General features: G+C 46.7%; 1 protein-coding gene across 2 annotated transcripts in view; it reads left to right on the forward strand.

The window, feature by feature from the left end:
* The first annotated feature begins 8,151 nt into the window (after nucleotides 1–8,151).
* The window catches only part of C2CD2 (C2 calcium dependent domain containing 2), a 40,843-nt gene continuing 28,766 nt past the window's right edge, over nucleotides 8,152–20,228 (forward strand). Inside the window, exons 1-4 of one of the 2 annotated variants that reach the window (XM_058799946.1) lie at nucleotides 8,152–8,433; nucleotides 10,361–10,459; nucleotides 19,011–19,130; nucleotides 19,461–19,562. In XM_058799946.1, the coding sequence (XP_058655929.1) occupies nucleotides 8,152–8,433; nucleotides 10,361–10,459; nucleotides 19,011–19,130; nucleotides 19,461–19,562 (603 nt within the window). The remainder of the gene's footprint in view (nucleotides 8,434–10,360; nucleotides 10,460–19,010; nucleotides 19,131–19,460; nucleotides 19,563–20,228) is intronic. The other variant, XM_058799947.1, reaches the window with a different exon arrangement.

Here is a 20,228-nt window from a genome sequence, read left to right on the forward strand (position 1 = left end):
AGGGATAATATTTCTGTTTCCAGTCCTGAAATACTCTAGCAATTAAAATGTTCAAGGTGTTGGCTGTAATGAAGCAACGTACACAACTTTTATTTCCCTTCCATTTTGCACGTGTTGAAAGAGTACATTGGAAGTCAGTTTCTGCTGACAAATTTGCTTTAAATTGATAAACCCTTAACAATTTATTTGTTTTGTCAGTCCAGGATCTGGGATGGATTCAGCTCTTCAGTGTCATGATTGTAGTCAGCAGCTTGAGCTGATAGTTGAGGGTTCAGGCTCTCACCCAGCCACCTGCATCTCTCCAGTGAAGTCCACTGGTGTCAAAAACCTGCTGGGATTACTGAAATCCAGGGATGCTTCTGCTGGAAGGAAAAAACCATGCTGGGGCTTGCAGGCTGAAGGAACAAAGGACAACGAGGCACAAGAAGAGGTCAGAGAAAGTCTGGTGACAACAGCAGCAGAGTGTGAGATACAGAGGAGAGCACGCTGTGACCCTGCCAAAAAGAACAGCAAGAAAATCACCAGCCTCTATTGTAAAGGTGTCATTTGTGATTAATATGGCTCTTTTTGGTTCCCATTTATTCCCTTCTTCCCTAATGAATGAGGTGTTCCTGAGGTGTGACACCTCTAACCCTTTTTGGCTGGCAGAAACTGTATTTATTACTCTTGTCATCCATTAATTTATCCTATAAAGTATATGAAACAGTTTATGGGAAAAAAACCTACCCAAAAGATATTTAATATTTCCTCTACAGTCTTGCACCAGGGGAAGTTTTGGTGCTCACGGAACAGTCTGAAGACTGCAGATCCTGAGGGCTTCCCCAGATATGACAGCTACAGCTGTGCAATATTTGCTGCTGCTGCTTCTTTACTCATCAATCATCTGAGCAGCCAAATGCCACAAGAAGAAAACTTTGCCTTGTTAACTCACATTGAGGTTATTTGTTTCAGGAGAAATTTGACAGAGGTCTGTAAAGGCATGTAAACAAATTTTTCAAAAGCATGAGGAAAAAAACCTGTAAAAATACCAAATTCTAAGTCTGGACGAGATTCACAGATACTAAAATGACATCTGAAATTGGGTGTATTTTACCAAATATTTACTACAAGGCTTAAGAGAGGGAGAATCACATAGAATCTTTGTTTCATGGAGATGATCCTATAATCTATTCTGTGCCTCTAATGCTGTGTACAGACATCAAGGAGGAGACAGAAACAAAAGACTGCACCATCACACTCAAAGCATCACACTGAAGGTGAAGCCCTCTCTCCATATATGCAAAAGTCCTTGAATTTTCTTCTCTATCCAGCTGAACTGGAGCATTTTAACTGTTCCTCTGGAGGAAGGCATTATTAGGAATATAGGAAGCCTGTTGGTTTCCTACAAAATTCCTTTTTGTGCTGCTGCTCTCAGTCTAAAACGTGAAGAGTCTTTTGCTACTTACCAAGTCCTTTCTGAAATCCCACATTCCCAAAGCCAGCTGGTGTCAGTGTCCTCAGGCATTTGTCTGAGGGGCTCACGGGTGTTTGTCCTGCTCGGGAGAAGCGCTCACTCCTGGCGAGTCCCAGCATCAGCACCTCAGGGGATCCTGGCGCTCTCTGGTGGAGAGAAAAGAACCGGATCCAGCACTGAAAATAAAGGAAAAAAAAAAAAAAGAAAAAAAAATAAGAAAAAAAAATTATTTCACTGAAGTTTTGGTCAATATATTTTTGAAGAGTCATCGTCATAGAAAAAATAATAGTCGCAAAAATTATTTTCCTTTTTTCCATTGCAGTGCCAGGTACATTCCAAGCAAAATGTCTGTTGTTAGCCTTTGTCCCCTTTGCAAAATTGTGAGCGCTCTGGAATAGATTAAGTACCAGATATGGAATCACAGAATGGTTTTGGTTGGAAGGGACCTTAAAAACCATCCAGTGCCACCCCTGCCATGGCAGGGACACCTCCCACTGTCCCAAGCTGCTCCCAGCCCCAGTGTCCAACAATTCCAGGGATCCAGGGGCAGCCACAGCTGCTCTGGGCACCCTGTGCCAGGACCTCCCCACCCTCACAGGGAAGAATTTATTCCTAAAATCTAATCTAAACCAGTCTGCTGTCTTTCAGTTTGAAGCCAGATTTTGAGAAAGGTAGAAGTGTGATCCTACAGGGAAAAGCAAAATTGTTAGAATAATGACTCTTCTAAATTATGACACTTCTAAAATTAGTGGGTGGTAAACCCGGTAGGCCATGGTTAATGCAAACATCATGGGACCATTATTTGTTTTCACACATTCTTTTTCCTTGTGTTCTGGTTTTGGGTTAAACCATGACCCCATGAGAGGCTGAATTATTGGTGCATGAAGGGCTTCAAAAGCAAGTATAAGTGTCCAGGGTGAACCAACTTGGGTCAATTCAAATAGAACTGAAATATGGCTCTGCAGCTTTACTCTATATCTTAATACATAATTTAAAATTATGATTGGTCAAAATAAAACATTGTGACCCATTTGCTCTGAAACTGAGCCAATTTGTCAACAATTACATTCATAGTTGTAAATATAGTCATTTTTTCAAGACATATTTAGGACCAGACCTGTATTTTAATAACAAAGCCAATTTCTGATCTGATGAAACACTCAGCTCCTGGCAGTGTGTCTCCTTAAGCAATTAAGAGATGCAGGCATTTGGGCAAAGAAAACTAAATGACCGTAAATGAATTGCACTTTTCCTGCTATGAGGTCATGGTGGACACATTGTTTTTTCTTCTACAGAGACTGGTGTTTGGATAGATCAGATGTCTCCTGATTTTGCAAATGAACTGAAAATAAGAGCAGTTATGTGGAGGTTTAATGATGTCATCACCTCTGAGCTTTTTTTATATGGAGCAAGACTCCTTCATTAAGAAGAGGACGTTCTCTGGAGGACATGAGTTTGGAGGGTTATTCCAGATCAAGAATCAGATGTGTCCCAGCCTCCTCATCCCCACACCAGCTCCAGCTTATAGAAGCTTGCTTGGTGGCACATCCCTGTGCCAGGTGTGGGGGTTTCAGCTGTTGGTTTTTCTGGGTCTGGATTGAAGGCACTTGAGGGTCATTCATGTTTGGACTCAGGTGTTTATTGTTTCTTATCAGTAAAACAGTCTCACTGCTGTGAGTTCTGCAGCTTTTCATTAGAAGGCACAAAATGCCAACAATCTCTTGGTACAAGGGCTTTTAAGACTGAACTATCCAATGAAGAACTGACACCTGGATTATTTTCCCTTTTAACCCAATAACTGATCCCACAGAGCTGCAATGGGGACTTTTCTGCCCAATTACAAAATGCCACCCAAACCCATGGAGAAGGAGGAAGAAGCAGCATGAAGAAGAAATCCAGGACAACACCCTGTGCGCGCCATCTTTTTTCCATCCACAACATACTAAAAACCCCAAATCCTCAATTTCTCACCCAGTGATACACCTACACTACTCTCTATAATCTATTTCTCACTTTTGTGGATTCCAGTCTATCTTGAAATCTGGGAAACTTTCTCCATGGATGAGGGTCAGAGTCAGTCCTGCCCTGGGGGTCAGGGCACCCCAGAGCAGACACAGAAATGTTCCCAGTGCCCTGGGCTTCCACAGCCAGGCTGCTGAGCACCTTCCAAAGAGGCTTCTGGCCATCCCACCTGGCCCTTGCTACATGTCTTTGCACACCCATCACCCTCCTCCTCAAACAGTTGTCACAAAGACTCACAATGGTGACTCAGATGGATGAGATGTGTCCCACGTGCTGAGCCTCACCTAGAAAGGGGCTACAGAAAACAGACTGGAGAGTCCACATGAGAGCAGGACAACACGGGGGACCAGTGTTCTGGCTTTGTGCCTCTCCTGTGCCCCACAACTCCTGAGCAAACCTGCCACAGCCAGCAGGAAGAAGGACAGGGCTGTTACCTGTCTCTGGGAGAAAGGCTGAAAAGCTGCATGTGAAAGGGGAAGTGGTCCCCTCTTCCATGAGGGGACATGCTGAGGGATCACATTTCAGGAATGAAGACTTCCAGGTCAGTGAGGAGTAGGCAGTGGTTCCACCACAGGTTGAGGCTATAAAATCTCAATAAAGGGATATAGCCACCTTGCAGGTAAAGGCGGCATCACACAGAGTCCTGGAATGCTGCAAAAAGCTCTGCTGGCCAAAGTGCAGTTTTGACAAACTAAGTATATTTTACACTGTTGCACTCTCCAGACAAAGCACTGGTATCAAACCTCATGTTAGACTGCATGAATGGCCTCTTATGAACCTTCCTTCTTTCACGTAGAAAACAGACTCTGGAGCACTGAGGCAGACAATCAGTGGGAAAAGTTTGTATTGATTTTATCTCTTTGCAATATATTTGGTTTTGTATTTATTTTAATTTCAGGGACTGAATAGACTTTTTTTTTTTTGTAAATTGTTGTGTTCATAGCTTTAAAAATGAAATTTATTAAATAACTATGATTAAATTTAATAACTATGAATAACTATAAGCCATGATGCTTATTTTTGTAACATGGCACTTGGGGTAATCTCAGACCCAACACTTTCCAGTGCTGGAGTGGTCAGGTAGGCAGTGCTAATCTGAGGCATTTGAAGGTCTCTTCCAACCTTGATGAATCCAGGACTCGGGGATTGCTCCGGGCCAGGTGCAGCAGCTGGGCCTTGGCCTTGTTGAACCTTGTGAGGTTCTTGTGGTCCCACTTGTCAAGCTTGTCCAGGTCCCTGTGCATGGCCTCGTCCTTCCATGGTGTCCCTGCCCTGCTCAGCTTCCTGTCCCCTGTAAATGTGCTGAGGGTGATCTGGATCTGCTGTCTGTGTCATTAGGGAAGCCATGCAAGAGCCCTGGGGCCAAGGCAGAGCCCTGAGGGACACCCCTCATCCCCAGCCCCTTGCCCAGCTGGTCAGAAGAGCAAGCCCTCAGCACTTGGCGGGGCAATGGGTGTGTCAGAGACTGAGAAAGAGCAGGAATCTGACATGGATCATGAGCTTTCCCAATGGGGAGATGTTAGGAGCTACCAAGAGATCTCTGATGGGAAGAGTCTCTTGAGCAAAAGCTCTCCCAAGGAGATGTCAGTAGCTGTGGAGAGCTCTCCAGCTGGGATGAGGAGAGCAGGAGCTGTCCCAGGGAGAAGCCCTCAGCTACTAAGAATTTTCCATGGGGAAGAATGCAAGGAGCAGGGCCTGTCCCAAGGAGCTGTCAGAACCTCCCCACAACTGTCTGACTGGGAGGACTCTGTTGGCCAAGAGCTTTCCAAAGAGGAAGACTCTGCTGGCCAGGAGTTGTTCCAAGGCAACGGTAGCAGACCCTGTGTACAGTCCAGTTGGGACAATGATGGTGACAAAGAGCTTGCTCAGGACAACTGAGAAACATGAGCGATCACAACAATGGGGTCAAGCTCTTGCTGTGGGAGAAGGATGTGACACAAACTGAGCTTCTTTGAGCTCAGTGAGAAAACAGGGAGCAAAGACTGGGAGTTTTTGGAGAAAATGGGCTCCCAGTGCCTGTCCCTCGAGGCCTGGGTTGAGCGTGGGGCAGCCGAGCTGAGCCCCAAGTGCCGCTCTGGGCCTCGCCTCCCCACCTGGCAGCCCAGGGCCTCCTCAGAGCACAGCGGCTTCTCCCGAGGAGCAGGAGGCAGGGACAGAGAGCCCGGTGCCTGCCCAGCTCAGCTGCCCAGGGACCCCAGGCCCTCAGGGAGCAGCCGGTTCCCCCCAAGAAACGCCCGTCCCGCCTCAGGCAGGCGCTGCGGGCGCTGCTCTGCTGGCCCTGCCTGAGGGCACAGCCGGACAATCAGTGCCCGCTGCCAGCACCAGGCCCGGCCCCGCAGGCCCAGAGCCTGCCCGGCGTCCTGAGGGAGCCAATGGGGCTGCCTCTGTCTGGATGTGTCCTCCAGGCCCAGCGATCCCTGGCTGCTTTGCTTCCTCCCAGGGGCATCTCCCCAAGGCCAAAAGTTACGGTGTGGCCAGCCCCAAAGCAGCAGCCACGGGACTGTGGGACTGCACAGCCATCAAGGTCTCTTCCCACCTTGATGATCCTCAGGTGAATCCCAGAGAATCATCAAATTGGGAAGAGACCTTGATGGCTGTGCAGTCCCACAGGCACTCCACACTGCCATGATCACCCCAAAACCACATCCCTAGGTGCCACCACAACACTTCCAGAGATGGCGAATCCACCACCTCCCTGGACAACTTCTTCCAGTACCGACCACTGTGACAGGGAAAACTTGTTCTAATATTTAATCTGAACCTCTCCTGGTGGAATGGAAGGCGGTTTTCTCTCATCCTGAAAGGATCACATGCTGGTCCTGTGGGATTGTGCCTGTGAGGAATGGGCACACACAGGAGGCATTTCTCCAGGGATGTGTCACAGTCCTGCAGTGACAAATGATTCTTCCACAACAGTGACGATAGAATTTAAGAAACGGTACTAGTAAGAAAAAAGGACCACAACCTTCCCACTCGCAAAAACAAACAAACAAACCAAAAAACCCCAAGAAAACAAAACCCCAAAAACCAAAAAACAAACAACAAAAAACAGAAAACAAAAACAACAAAAAAGGAGTAAGAATAAGAAAATTATGCAGAACTAATAGTAGTAAACAAGAACAAGAAAAGGAAAAGAATAATAAGTGAACGAGAATGATAAGAAGAAGAAGATAAGGAGAAATAGTAGTAGTAGTAATAATAATAAGAAAATAATAGTAAGAACAAGAAGAAAAATAAATTGTAGCAGTAAATAATAATAAGAAGAAGATAAGAAGATGAAACAGTTTTAGAAGTAAATAATAGTATCAAATTAAAATAAACACCCACTCAGCCACAGAATGAAGGGAAGGACCTTATGGTCCTCCAGTTCCAAATAGTTATCTTTTGCTCTCTCTCTCTGAGACATCTTGCTTATTTCTTTTACTGCTCTACCTCCCCTTTCTTGTCACATAAGATCCATGTTAAATAAAATCCGTATGTTGTTCTCATATGGCCTCCTTTGCACCTGCATTTGGGCAGAGGCCTCTCTCCCTCATGGGTTTGTAACACCTGCTCAGGGTCCCTTCCAGCCGCCAGCATTCCGGGATTCTGTCAGCTCCTCTCTTCCCTCTTCTTCTTGCCTCTGCTTTGAGCTGGGAATGTGCTTGAGAATGTCCAGCAAAGAATCCTTTCCTGTCTGCTCCAGGAGCCCATGTGGCTTTGGGACCTTGTCACCTGCACAGCTCCCTCGAGAGGCAGAACCAGCATCCTGAGAGCCTCGGGAATTCCTCTCTGTGGTCCATGGCACACACTGCAATGGTCTGGAATTCCAGTTTCCAGCAAGGAAAAGATGTTCCTGCCCTTTAAGGCAAACCTCTGAAGGGGCTGCAAGGCAAGTGGAGAAAAATCTTGCAATGACATTGCATGACCAGCTTTCATAACTTAATCAAGCGTTGTTTTAGCACGTGGATTGGGAAAAAAAATCAGGCGAGGGTTTTTGCTTGGGAGTTGCCACAGGTAAAGACAGACAGTATGAAAGAAGCAGAGCAGGCACCTGCCCCATACCCACAACGAACCCTTCTACCCCTGGGAAATGGGGTGTCCCCTCCGCGTCCCCCCTACCCTCCGAGGTACCGGACACCCACTCCAAGCCCATCTACCCCGGGGACCAGGCTCTTGTCTTAAATTCTTTTACCCCAGGGGCTCCGGGTGCCTGAACTCCGCTACCTTCAGGGGCACAAGGAGCTCACCCCGGCTCCTTTTACTCCAGAGCACCAGGAGCACATCATGAACTCGTCATATCCCCAGGGGCTCATCCCAAACCCCTCTTACCCCGGGAGCACCGGGCGCCCACCCCAAGCCCGTCTCCCCCTTCCGTCCGTGGGCCAACGGGCGCCCACCGCCGCCACGCAGCGGGGCACGGCGGGCCGCGTTCGCCGCCTGGCAACCGCCCCCGCTGGGCAGCAGCCAGAGCCGGCGCCGGGCCGAGCATGCGGCCGGGGCCGGGCCCCTTCTCCGCCGCCCTGGGGCGGGGACTGCGCCGTGGGCGGGCGGGGCAGCGCGGCGCGTCCCAGGGCAGCGCCGGTGCCTGCGCCGGCGCCCGCGGGTCGTGCGAGAGCCGTGCGGGGCTGCGGCCGCCGCTCCCCGCCGGGCGCGCCTTGGACCCGTCCGGAGTCGCGGCCCCATTATGGTCAGCCATGGCGTGGCTGCCGGGCGGGCTGGCCGAGCTGCGCTGGGGCGCGCTGGTCGCTCTCTTCGTGGCGGCGCTGGCCACGCTGGCCGTGTACCTGGTGCAGTACGCGCTGCTGGCACTGCGGAGGGGCCGCCCGCCCCCGGCCCCCGCTCCGCCGGTGCAGCGGGACGAGCTGCTGGAGGAGGGCGGCTCGGTGCTGGCGTGGGCGCTGTCGCGGGGCAGCTGGAGGCGGCAGTGGCGGCGGGCCTGGGTGGCGGCGCTCCGAGCCGAGGCGGCGGAGCGGGCGGTGAGTGCCGGGATGCAGGTAATGGATGGAGGGAGGGAAGGGACCGGGGATGGCCGGCGGCGGCTCCCCCGCGCCCGCCGGGACGGGGCCGGCACCTCCCGGCCGCGGGGCATCGCGCCGGGACGCGGCTCCGGGCGCTACCCGCTGTAGGGACGCCGGGACTTGCTGCAGGGATGTGCCGGGTGTGTGACTGACCCTCCGTCTGTGTTTGAATATTTACACGTGTGCGTTCGGTGGCTGCTTGGCAGGGATTGCAGCAGGGAGCCGGCCGGAGGCGCGGAGTGGGAGCAGGGAAGGATGGGGAGGAAGGAAAGCCCCGACCCCCGCAGCCCCTGTCAGGGGTTCGCTCCGCCGATAACATTGTTCGGGCGTGGGGAGGAGGAAACAATGGAAACTTCCTGGCCTGGGCCTGGGGCCTGTCCTTCGGCAAATAATTCCCAGAGCTGGGCTTCCCCCGCCGTGCCTCAGGCCCTGCTGTGTGTGCTGTAACTCCGGGGGCTGGTGGCTCCGAGCCCGCTGGAAGGCCGATGGGATGCTCAGGTTTGGTCAGGTTGCCTGTACCCGGGTCAGGGAGGATGCACAAAACGCGGTGTTTCTTCCCATGCCAACCTGCCCTTCCTGGAAAAGGCGCAGTGTGGCATCCTGCGCGTTGGTGTGTGTTGGTATGCCCGATGAAGTGAGGAGGTTAGGTGAGGCTGTGGCAAGCTGATTTCCTTGTCCTGAGGACTGAACCCTTGTCGTGTCAGTGCAAAGTGCTGAGGATGAACTCTAGGAAGTGGCATTGGCATGTCAGTGCAAAATGCTGAGGATAAACCCTAGGAAGTGGCATGTCCCCAGCTCTCTGAATTTGCGTGCGTCCCAGACCGAGGAGGTTCCTTCTTACATTTCAGAGAGCAGACTGGGGAAGAAGGAAGAGTGGGGCAACATGTGTGTGTGAAAGATAAGAAATAAAAAATGAACACTTCCCAAGTATCATTGTAAGCTGGGCAGTGGAAAGAAAATATTTTGTGCACCCTTTCAAATTGTGCGATGTGGTTGAGAAAAGAGTGGGTTGTGCTAAGAAATGAAGGTTGGTGGAAGAGAAGGGTCCAGACAGCTTGAGCACGGGTACTGGAACTGAAAGTAACCAGCCACAAGTGACAGCTTCCTGTCCCTGAGCAGAGGTCAAAGCCCCTTGAAGGGACAGGGACGGGCACACCCTCCCTGCCCAGGTGAGAGCTGGAGCCGGGAGTTCAGCGCCTGGCACTGCAGCGTGGTGTTGATCCCGCTGTCAGCCTCCCACAACAATGTCAGCAGCACAAAGCTAATGAAATTCCTGCAAAACAACCTGGGGTGATGAGGGAAGCGGGGCTGAGTGCTCCGTGTGGGCAGCAGGTGAAGAATGCAGTGCTGATGCTTCTGAAAGTATGACCTCAGTGCCCACGGCTGCCTTGCTTGCTGTCTGTGTGAAGACTGAGTGGCTGTCATCACTGTCTGCCTCCACTGATGAGGAGGGCTGGGCAGGGGAAGGTTTCTTTCCTCACCTCTGCAAGATGATATTTGGGGTTTCTTAGTTTTGGCATAGCCTACTGCAGCCCTATTAGTGGGCCAAACCAAACACGCCTTTTCAAACTGCAGTGCTGATAAATCTTTGCTGAAGAACAGCAGTTTTGCTGGACTCTGTTGTTGTTCGTGGACTTGGCTCTGCGCTGTGTACCTTGATATTCTACTACAGGGAAAGATGAGTTATGATTAGGCCCATAGTTATGTCCTAAGTATATGTTTTCAGGCTCTACCCTGTATTATGTAGTGAGGTGTCATGCAATTAATGCATGGAAGTTTTGACATACATTTGCAATTCCAGGAACTTGACTGGCAGTGCAATTTTATCGCTTGTTTTCAAGTGATGGGTTCATCACCTAATGATGCTTCTTTTTTTTCTTGTTAGGATTCTCAGTTGCTTACATTTGAGGAAGATGACCCAGCAGAGCCACTTGAGCTAGCAGTTAAAGAAGTTACCAGCATTGTAAAGTCAGCTGGAGAGAAGGTAAACTTTGGATTTGTTGCCTTTCAGTGTACTTCAGGTCAGGAAATGTTTTATTAGTGTGAGTGGGAAATTATTTGTCAACAGATCTGTACCCTTGACCTGTGTTTGTCAAGGCAGGTAAGAGGCTGCCTCTCTAAAGAACCTGCATTGATTCACTTCTTTTGCATGCTGTGAGCAGGATGTGCTCCAGGGCTTCCACCAAATGCACAATAACCAGGGTTATGCCAAGTTTGTAGCTACACCCTCAGTGAGCTCACGGAGCAGCCCTCTCCTCCTGAGGATGTTCCCCCATCCCATTGCTGAAGTGTGCAGTGGGAACTGCATTGAGAAGAAGGAAATTTCTCTCCTGGCACTGGCAAACATCTTTGTCTCCTCTTGCTGTTTGTGTGGCTGATGACAGGTTTGCTTCCTATGTGGAGCTGAGTAAGGATCAATGGAACAGGTGCAGAGTCCTGAGGGTGAAGTCTTCACTCTGCTGGTCCTTGTATTCAGTGAGGAGCAAGTGATTTCTTTCTTTCCTCCTCTCCCATTGCAAATACTAGGAGGTGGTTCAGTGCCTGTGAAATTAAAATAAGGCAAAACATGGCTCTTGGAACAGTAAAAATGCTTTAAAAGGGAAAAAAACCCCTATGTATGTTTATTAGCAATGATAGCTCCTGCATTTTTGTCCTAGTGACTGGTTACATTAGGCACCTGCATCAAATTAGCGTAGTGCTTTTCTTTTAGTTTTGCTTTGTTATTTTGCTTTGCTCATCTGATTTAGATGCTAAGCAGCTCTACTATGATTCCTTAGAAAACTATGCATGCTTATCTGCCTGATACACAACTTAGAGGCACACCCTGACTGGTGGCAGCTGGGGATTGTTAACATGTAAAGCTGTTTGTGTACTTATTTTCTCCCTTTTTAAATTTTTTTTTAGTACCCTGAAATAAATGGATAATAAAATCCCTGCCCCAGCAGTGGGGCTGGAGAGACTGGACTTGGTAAGGCTGTAGGGTTGGGCACAAGTGTTACTCTGTGCCCCTGGAAGATGCCAGGATGGGAGATTTTAAGGAGAGGGCATTGCTAGGTCTGAAGTTGATGTGCTGTGTCATGTGTGAAGCCAGGACCCCAGGGAGAGCTGCTGCAAATAACAGCACAAAAAACTGCTGTCTTGCAGTGCAGTGTCTAAAATGTTGCTGGAAGGGACAGGCAGGGCTGGGTTGAGCCATTCCAGCATCTTAATGGAGGTGTTACACTGCAGACAGGAATCTGATGTGCTTTCAAAACAGCTTAGACTAATAGAAGCACATTTTAAAATTTATTGGAGTAAAAAAGGTTTGTTTTTATACACTGGGTTCTTCTGAACACTGCCAAAACCCATTTCAGTAGTCTTGTGCACAGCTGCTGGAAAAAGTTCTCTGAATCATTCTTATTCCTTCACTTAAGGTACAACCTGAATATTTATTTGAATTACAGGGTATAATAACCTTAGAGTGGCAATCTGGTAGCTACTTTTCCTTTTTCTTTAAATGCATTCCTTTCTCTAAACACCTCAGGAGTTCTCTTATATGATAATTGTGTCTTGTATTTCCTGAGGTAATACCAAGGCTGTGTTTTTTTTTTTTTTAAGTTTTCTTTTTTTCCCCCCCATCCTCTTCAAACTCTCAATGTTTGCATGTGAAATCAAAATCTCTCTCTGCAGCTTGCCCAAACTCAAAGTTACAGACATGGCTGGAATGCTGCTGCTTCTCTGCTTGGCCCAAGCTGTGGTGATAGGAACAGAGCTGCTCTGTGGCTGGAGGTTACACCACACTGCCCCTTGATAAAGCCTTATTTATGTGTTGCCTTCACCCCAATTTTGGGCCAGAGCCTAAATATATAGAATGAAGTGGCCTGTTTTCATTGTGTGGTATTGGTTGTTTTGTTTTAATAAAGTAAACATTAGAAATATTCTTGGTCTTAGCTTTTTCTGCCAGCCTTTCCATTAGTGCAGTCTATTTCCAGAGGACTTGAACTTCACAACAGAAACAGCAACAAAAAAGGCAATGAAAAAGAGGATTCTCTTGCTGGGGACTTGGCACAGAGGGTTTGGATGGAGCAGGCTGTGACAGAAGTCTCCCTTTTTTTCTGCTTCACACTCAAATGGAATGGGGTAAAATTCCTCCAGAGTGCCATTCCTTTAATGTCACTGCTGCACTCCTGACTAGGACCATTCCTGGTGTTTATTTCTGATTATTTTTAGTGGAGTGAACTATCCTGACTGTGATGTACAGTTCCTGTTGTCTTTTAACTCCCCATTTTGCTTCAAAAGCCATCCCAGATCTTTGCTGCTTTAATGACTGGGGTTTTTTTACAAGCCTAGATGGAATTATAGCCCATGGAGATTTTTTCCTTGGCTTTTTTTAGTTTTTGCACTAATATAATCCTTTCTTCTTAATATGTTTACTCTTCTTTCATGGTGCTTGCTGTCAGTAAATGTATTATGAAGGGATTATATTTCCTTCCAGCTTTTGTTTAGCTTGCCTGCATAAGTTGCTCCTTAAATCTCCTTTTACAATGCTGTCCTGTCTCCTGAGTCTCTCCTGTGCACCCATTCTCAGCAGCAGCTCCAATTAAATCCATGTTTTTGAGCTTGATGGCTGAAGGGCCACACAGCCCTACGGGTAAAGTCTCACAATGCACGGAGGCAGCTTCTTTTTGGCTCTGGAAGTTCTTTCCTGAGGGGTTTTGGGCTCCAATCTGCCTTTCCTGTGGCTGCTTCACGCTATGAGTGCCTTGCTGCATCAAGGTCTCTCTCCCTGTGGTGCTGTCCTGATAATAAACTGTCCTTTGTGTGAGCAGGAGTTGTTAATTCTTACACACACACATTCTCTGTATTTTGTGTTGCATTCCTCTCCTGCTTTTCAAGGTCTTTCAGCTTTCTTGTGTGTTGACCTAATCTTCATTTATGTTGCTGATTCCCAGCTTGCTTTCCTGAGCATCACATTTTCTTTCAGGTATCTCCTGAGGTATTTTGGACTTTTAACTGTGGGATAGGTTTGGTGCCTGAAAGAATCTTTGGTGACCTGTTTGCAGCTTTCACCTCCCTGCTCACTGTGCTGTCCTCTCCCTTTCAAACATCCTTTAATGGGGGAGTGATGGAGTAAAAGCTTAATTGTTAGTGGGGTGAGCCTACAGAAGTAAACAAGACAACATAATGATCTAACCTTCTTCAGAGCTGAGTGCCTGGGAGGGGAGGACATCCTGATGGGAGTTTGTTTGCTTCATTGGAAGTGATCCTGTGTAGGAAAAAAACCATAACAAAAGCAAAACCAAAACCAAACAAAACAAAACAAAAACAAAACAAAAAACCAACCCCTCCCCCACAAAAAAACCGACCAACCAAAAAGAAAACAAAATCCAAAACCAAAAAACCTAAGCTTTTTTCCTTTTTAAAAAAATAAAAAATAATTTTGTCACTCCATCAACAAAAAACACATTCCTACAATCCTGAGTTTGGCTCTGTCTTCCAGCTGCTGCTGCAGATGTGTGTGAGCCTCCTTCAGGCTTGTGCCACATCTGCCAGCTTGGCACAGGGGTCAGGGAAGCCTGAGCACCCCAAACTGGCTCTGTAAGTGAATTACTGTCCAAGCTACCACAGCACAAACTGGCAAACCTCTCTGGGCTTTTCTGTCTCCTCTTGGTCTCTGTGTCTTCACTGTGCTGTGTCTCAGATGGTTTGGAAAGGTTTGCATGATAGTGAGGCCAAATTAGCAATTCTAGTTCTGGTATTGATTTATATTCCCCTTTCTGAAATGTAAGTGCTGCTTCTGTCTTTGCACTGTTTGATGTTCATTTGAATTTATTAGGTGGATTGAAAATCCTTCCTGTCCTGTCTCCTTGTACTCTCTGCTTGTTTATTTCATTCCCTCACTCGCCATTTTTTTCCACCTATTTGAATTTGAATGTGTTGATCTCAAAGGAGTGGATAAATTCACATGTTCCATCAACTTCTGCTTTGTTTCTGTTGCTGACATGGAAACTCTCTCTCCTGCACTGAGTCCATCCCTCACCCTGCCTTCACTGTGCTGTTTACCACCATTTGGAAAACTGGTCTGAGGTTTTCACTGTATTTAAAGGCAAATTCAGTTTGATACTGGCTCCTAAAAATCCACACCTGCCTGGGTTAGACATTGCATTTGTCATCTCCCCTTCATTTGCCCTGGCCACTTGGTCAATTGTTTGGGTAAAGGAGTGGAGAGGGGAAAAACCCCAGAAGAAATGAAGGAATTGGCTCTGGTAACCAAGAAGATAATGCAATTCTTCTGAACCGCTGAGTGCTAATGACTGTCAAAAGGCAGAAGTTTTTTACTTGAAAAATATTCTTGTGGTGAGGTTTTCAGCTGAGCACACAAACTGTCTGTGTGGCCATTGACAAGATAAGTTTTTCATGCCAAAAAGAAAAGCCTTTTCATAGTAAAACCCTGTGAGACAGAGGGGAAACTGTGAGGGTCCTAAATCTTAGAGTGAGATCAAGGCAACTTTCACCGTGTGGCTGCCTCATGGTTAATTCTGATTCTCTTGTGAAAATGTTAAATATTTGTATTACTTACATACTACTGAGTAACCTCGAGTAACCTGCTCTTTCTGGAAGTAAATACCAAGTGCAGTAAAAAGAATTTCCTTCTAGAAAACAAACAGAAAAGGCAATCAAGGCCTGTTCTGCTGGGGGTTTTACAAACACTTGTGGTGTGGTCAGGGCCTGGGGAAGGTGAGGGAAATGTTCCCCATCAGGGCTGTCAGAACTTCCCCCTGAAGTCACAGCCAGGGGGGGAACCTGCTGCTGAACTTGGGGAGGGAGGAGTAAAGAAAAGGGAACGTGTAATGCACAAATTAATGGGGTGCCAGTGCCAAAACTGAAACCTCAAGGCAAGAAGGCACTGTGTGTGAGGAGCAGGGGCACCATGGTGCTTCTTGAGATTTTTCCTTCCTTTTTTCAGGAAGGAAAAAACTGAGCATTTTGAAGCCTGTCCAGAGGAACTGCAAAGAGAAAAATTCTGGATATAGAGGGGGAGGGCATAGCAGGGAAAGGGTTTTAATAGCTTTGAGTGCACAAGTTTGGACACTTGACTTTCTCAGAAAAATAGTCTTGCTCAACCCACAATGCTTTTTCAGTCTCCTTTGTTCCTGTTTCTTATCTGGAAGAGAATTGCTTTTAGGATAATTGTACTCGGAGTTTTAGATATGTGTGAGCAGGTTGTGTCACAGCATCTGCAGCTCAGTGGGGCTGAGTGCCAGCATTTTCCATGTGGGGAACTGAGCCCAGCCAGGTGTGGGAGTTTTGGCCACTGCAGCTCATCCCATGATGAAGATGTCAGGGCAGGGATGGAGAGGAGAGGCTGGAAACAGCAGGAATAACAGGAGTGCCTTCCTGGCAGTGGGGATTAAGTACCAGCTGTGCATGGGGAGGGATGGCAGAGGACTGAGGAGGAGTAGGGACCTCCTCAGGTACCTGAGGAAGGGCAGGGAACAAAGGTACCTGAGGTACCTGAGGAAGGGCAGGGAACTCCTTCCATGGAGAGAAGGGTGTTTGTGCCAAGGGAGGTGCTGGAGGGAGGAAATACCTTGAATTGGTTTATTTGTGCTGCTAATTCACCTCACTCTGTTTCTGCTGATTTAGGAGATGTGCCTTGCCCAGAGGTAGGATCACAAGAGGGAGCTGGGGGGTGACCCCTCTGGGAGCTCAGAATCAGCTCCTTCCAGCTGCTGTGCAGGGCTTGGTTTTTAAAGAACAGTTTGTTATGAAAGTGACAGGTTTTCTAGACTCAAAAACACAAAGGGTTGATAACTGGAGGTGTCTCTGGTGAGGGGAGTGGGAGAGACAAGGAATATAAATGAAATTAAAGAACTCTCTTCCTATCAGTCCAGGTTCCTCTGTTCTCTTGTGATCGCCTATCCCTCTTTCTCCCCCTGCCAGCCAGAAATGGCTGCTTTGCCTGGCCCTCCCTTCTGCAGCTCTTCATCTGTGCAGAGAAAATGAATTTGAAGAAGCAGGTTGGAACAAGGCAGGGGGAAAAGGAGCAGAGCACGGGAAGCTTCAGCGTTTTTCTTTGTGTGCCTGCCATGGGGGAAGTGGCCTACATATTTCTGCTTGGGTCTATCAAAATCACCTGCTACACTTCTAAAGGAATGTCACTCAGCAAGGGAAGCAGCAGTTGCAGTCTCTTTAATCACCTTTTCACCACTTGTGGCAGCATCGGAGATGAAAACAAAGCTGCTTTCTCTTCAAATTCTAGCCCAGAATTCTGCTTCTCTCAGTATTCTGACTCCATCATCCATCCTGCTCCCAGAACAAAGGGATTCACCTGACATAAATACGTATTATTTTCCATTTACAAACATGGAACCACTCCTTTTGATGATTGGATTAAAAGTTGACAGGTGGCTGTATGTGGGTGCCACAGTTTTTTTAGTAAAAGTGAGGGCAGAAGGGGAGTAGGGCTTAGTAGATGTCATTGGCAGGAAATAAATTAATCAAGGAGACTAAAAGTCCAAGCTTCACTGGTTTGGGCTTTGAAATGGAAGGTAAAAATACATTTTAAAAACTGATTTAGCATCTCTTGACAAAACACAGAAAGAAGAATGAAAGTTCTTTCACCTGCAGTGTCTGTTTCCATCCTTTACTTGGAATTAAACATGATTTAAGAAATAAGTGATACATGAACTCATTTGTCAACTCTCTGGCCACACTTTTATTTCTTTTAAAAACATTAATCAACCACGTACCTGGCAACCTTGGCTCTTGGACATCCAGAAATTCCAGATGAATGGCTCTGCATTGCATGTACAGCAAGTCCAACTTGTTCTGAATGCATTGAACTTCCTATAAATGTGTGGAAAAAACATGTATGGATGATAAAACACTGCATTTAGGATATGGAAGTTTTTGCATCAAACCTGTCCTTTTTCCTCAAAAAAGAGGGAAGAACCTTTTCCTTTTTGAAGTCTTTAAAGAGTCACCCTGTCAATCTTTGAATGAAAGGAATGATTCTGTGTTTCAGCTCAGCTACAAGTAAAACAAGCAGCTGGAAGTAGCTGGGCTCTTTGTTCTTGTTAGCTATTAAAAATCCTTTCTGTTTTACCATAATCCTGGGTGTTGGTGTTTGTATGGGATTAAGGTCAGAAGTCACTTCTGAAGGAATCTGGACTTTGGGAAAGGGGAGAGGTGAGGAAAACTCATTTGTCCACTTCTACACTATAATTTGCAAAGATATAACCTGAAAAGGCAAATCTATTGCTTGGGGTGTGGTTGGGATTTCTATTTGTCATATCCACCTCCCCACCCCCTGCTCCTTTGTAATTAAGTCTCTACCTTAATGGATGTGCTCAGGACCTTGATAAAGCCCTGGCCATCCTTAAAATGTACCCCAGAGAGCCCAGGGAGATGAAATGTATTTAAGGAGAGACAGATAAGGATCTTCCAGGAGTTACATGATTCCTCTCAAAGCTTTCAGCTTCAATTCCAGTGCCCATAATTGGAGCAGTAAGTGCACAAACACAATTTAATAGCAGCATGCAGAGTTTTTGTCAGACAAACCTTGCAGGGAATTATTTGTCTGTGCATTGCATTGACCTGGTTCCCTGTGCCTGAGTCAGTGTGAGGAGAGCCCAGCTGTCCTTCCCACAGTGGAGCTGTGGGGACAGTAACCACAGAGGGACAGTGGCAAGCAGCTCTCCTGCACCACCAGCACATCTGTTTGCAAAACAAACATGCCTCTGTGGTGCGATGAATAATTCCTGACTTCCACCCCATGGGCTTCCCTGTGCTGCCAGGAACCCTCCAGGAATTTCTGCACACTCCAGGAATTTTGCCTGGCAGCTCCAACAGCTCAGTCAGTTTGCAGAGGGGAGGGAGCAAAAACTGTCCTGTGTTTACAAACTCAGTGTGATAACAAGTTAAATTACTGCTCCTAAAAGTGTATTGCACTCAAGTGGCACTCAGACTTTCCCCAGACATTTAGCTTTGTCACCACATTTCAGGCTTTCTTGGTTTGGTCAAAGGTTTGAATAAATTCTTAAAGGCTCCTGCTCCTTCTTACCCACTGAGAACTGGAATTACTCAGACAGAATCCTCTGCTGTAGCAGCAGGTTTATTCCAGTTTCACATTTTTTTTAGTTTCACTGAATTAAAGATTGTGTGGTAAATCAGCTGCTGCTCAGAGCAGAAGAGGAAGAAGAACAAACATCTTTGCCCTCTTGGATCTTTTAATACCTAGATTTGTGAAATGGAAAGGAGTCCTTGTCAGGCAAGGAGTTACTTCTGAATTAGGTAATAATACAAAAGAAATTTTGGGAAATGCCATCATTTCCTGGTATTAGATTTCATGTACAGATTTGAATACTTGAACTTTGTGCTTTCAGAAGGAGGTGGGAACATGAATGAAATTGCTTAGAAATTTCCCACCTGTGCAACTTAACATAATTCTGCTAGCTTTAATTCCTGTCTTACTTTCTTTCTTGCCTTCACCAGACCTCCTGAAGACTAATTTGTTTTCCCTTTGCTTCCCCTCATCCTTTTCCTTTCTCCAGGTGGTTTCTTGCAATGTTGTGGGGGATTCTGTGAAATTCCTCGTTGCTGTCTCAGCCCCTCCGCCCGCGGCTGCCGAAGCTCAGTCGTATTTTGTGAAGCTGTCCCCAGTACACCTGCAGGTGAAAAGTCTTAAGTGTTGTTCTCTCTTCCCTTCCTTTTGTTTCCCCTCTGGGGCAAGTGGTAAATACAGAAATTAAGCTGCCTCTTCAGGAGACTGGGGATAAATAACATGTTGGGTAGACTACTTGGATATCTAGAACAATTCCCTTTTTAACTGGCCTAAACTCTCAAACTTAAGCAACTTCTGCCTCCTCAGAGTGTCACTTTGAAATTATCTACTCAGAAACTGATGTCATTCTTCCTGTGCTGAGCCTTAGCGTGGAGAATGACCTACAATTTCCTTACAGGACACCACAACAACTCTACAATAACTCTTTTCCTGTCCACAGCTTCAGCTCTCTGTGAAAGACAAAGGAGAAGATGTCAAAGTTGAGTGGCTCCTCATTAACACCGATGAAATCAACTTTGAAATCCAGCCAGCAGTGCAGGAGGTCAGTCAGTTTTATTTGTTGTAAGGGTAGAACAGATGAATCTCCATCCCCTTGATCCAAAATGTGGTAAAGATCATCTATCAAACCCCTACACCTCTGATTTCCAGCAACACCTCTCAAGATCACTGAAACAAGTCTGTATATGACAGACAAATGACTTTGCAAACATCTTTCATCTAACTCCAAGGTGTGAAAAATGTCTGTTCCTAAATATCTTCTCTCAGAACACTTCTAAAATAATAAAAAAAACCCAGTTGTGATGGTATTTCCACCAAAGCAATTAAAACGCTGCTCCTTCCCTAATTTAAATCACTTTTGAAGTCTGGCAGCAAGAGATCAGAAATGGCTGTGAAAAATACAGTTATTTAAGAAAATGATGGATGATCTAAAAATATTTTGTTGCTTTTGGAATTGCACCTGATCTTTGTTTATGAGCACTGATTCATTGGGCCATCCCCTGCAAGTGTCATCTTGACTTGGGTTCTCTTCTGCCTTTGACCCTTCACAGATTTTTATTTTTGGCACAAATGTGGTGATTTAACTTTTCCTACAGCTGTGGGGGAAGACTTGTTTCTATTTTGTGAAGTTGTTTTCTTGACTGAAGGCCTTGTTAAAAAGTAATTTTATTGTAGAGCTGCTTCTGTACTGAGAAAGGTACAATCATCA

Source organism: Ammospiza caudacuta, chromosome 2, assembly GCF_027887145.1.
Source record: "Ammospiza caudacuta isolate bAmmCau1 chromosome 2, bAmmCau1.pri, whole genome shotgun sequence".
NCBI lineage: Eukaryota > Metazoa > Chordata > Aves > Passeriformes > Passerellidae > Ammospiza > Ammospiza caudacuta.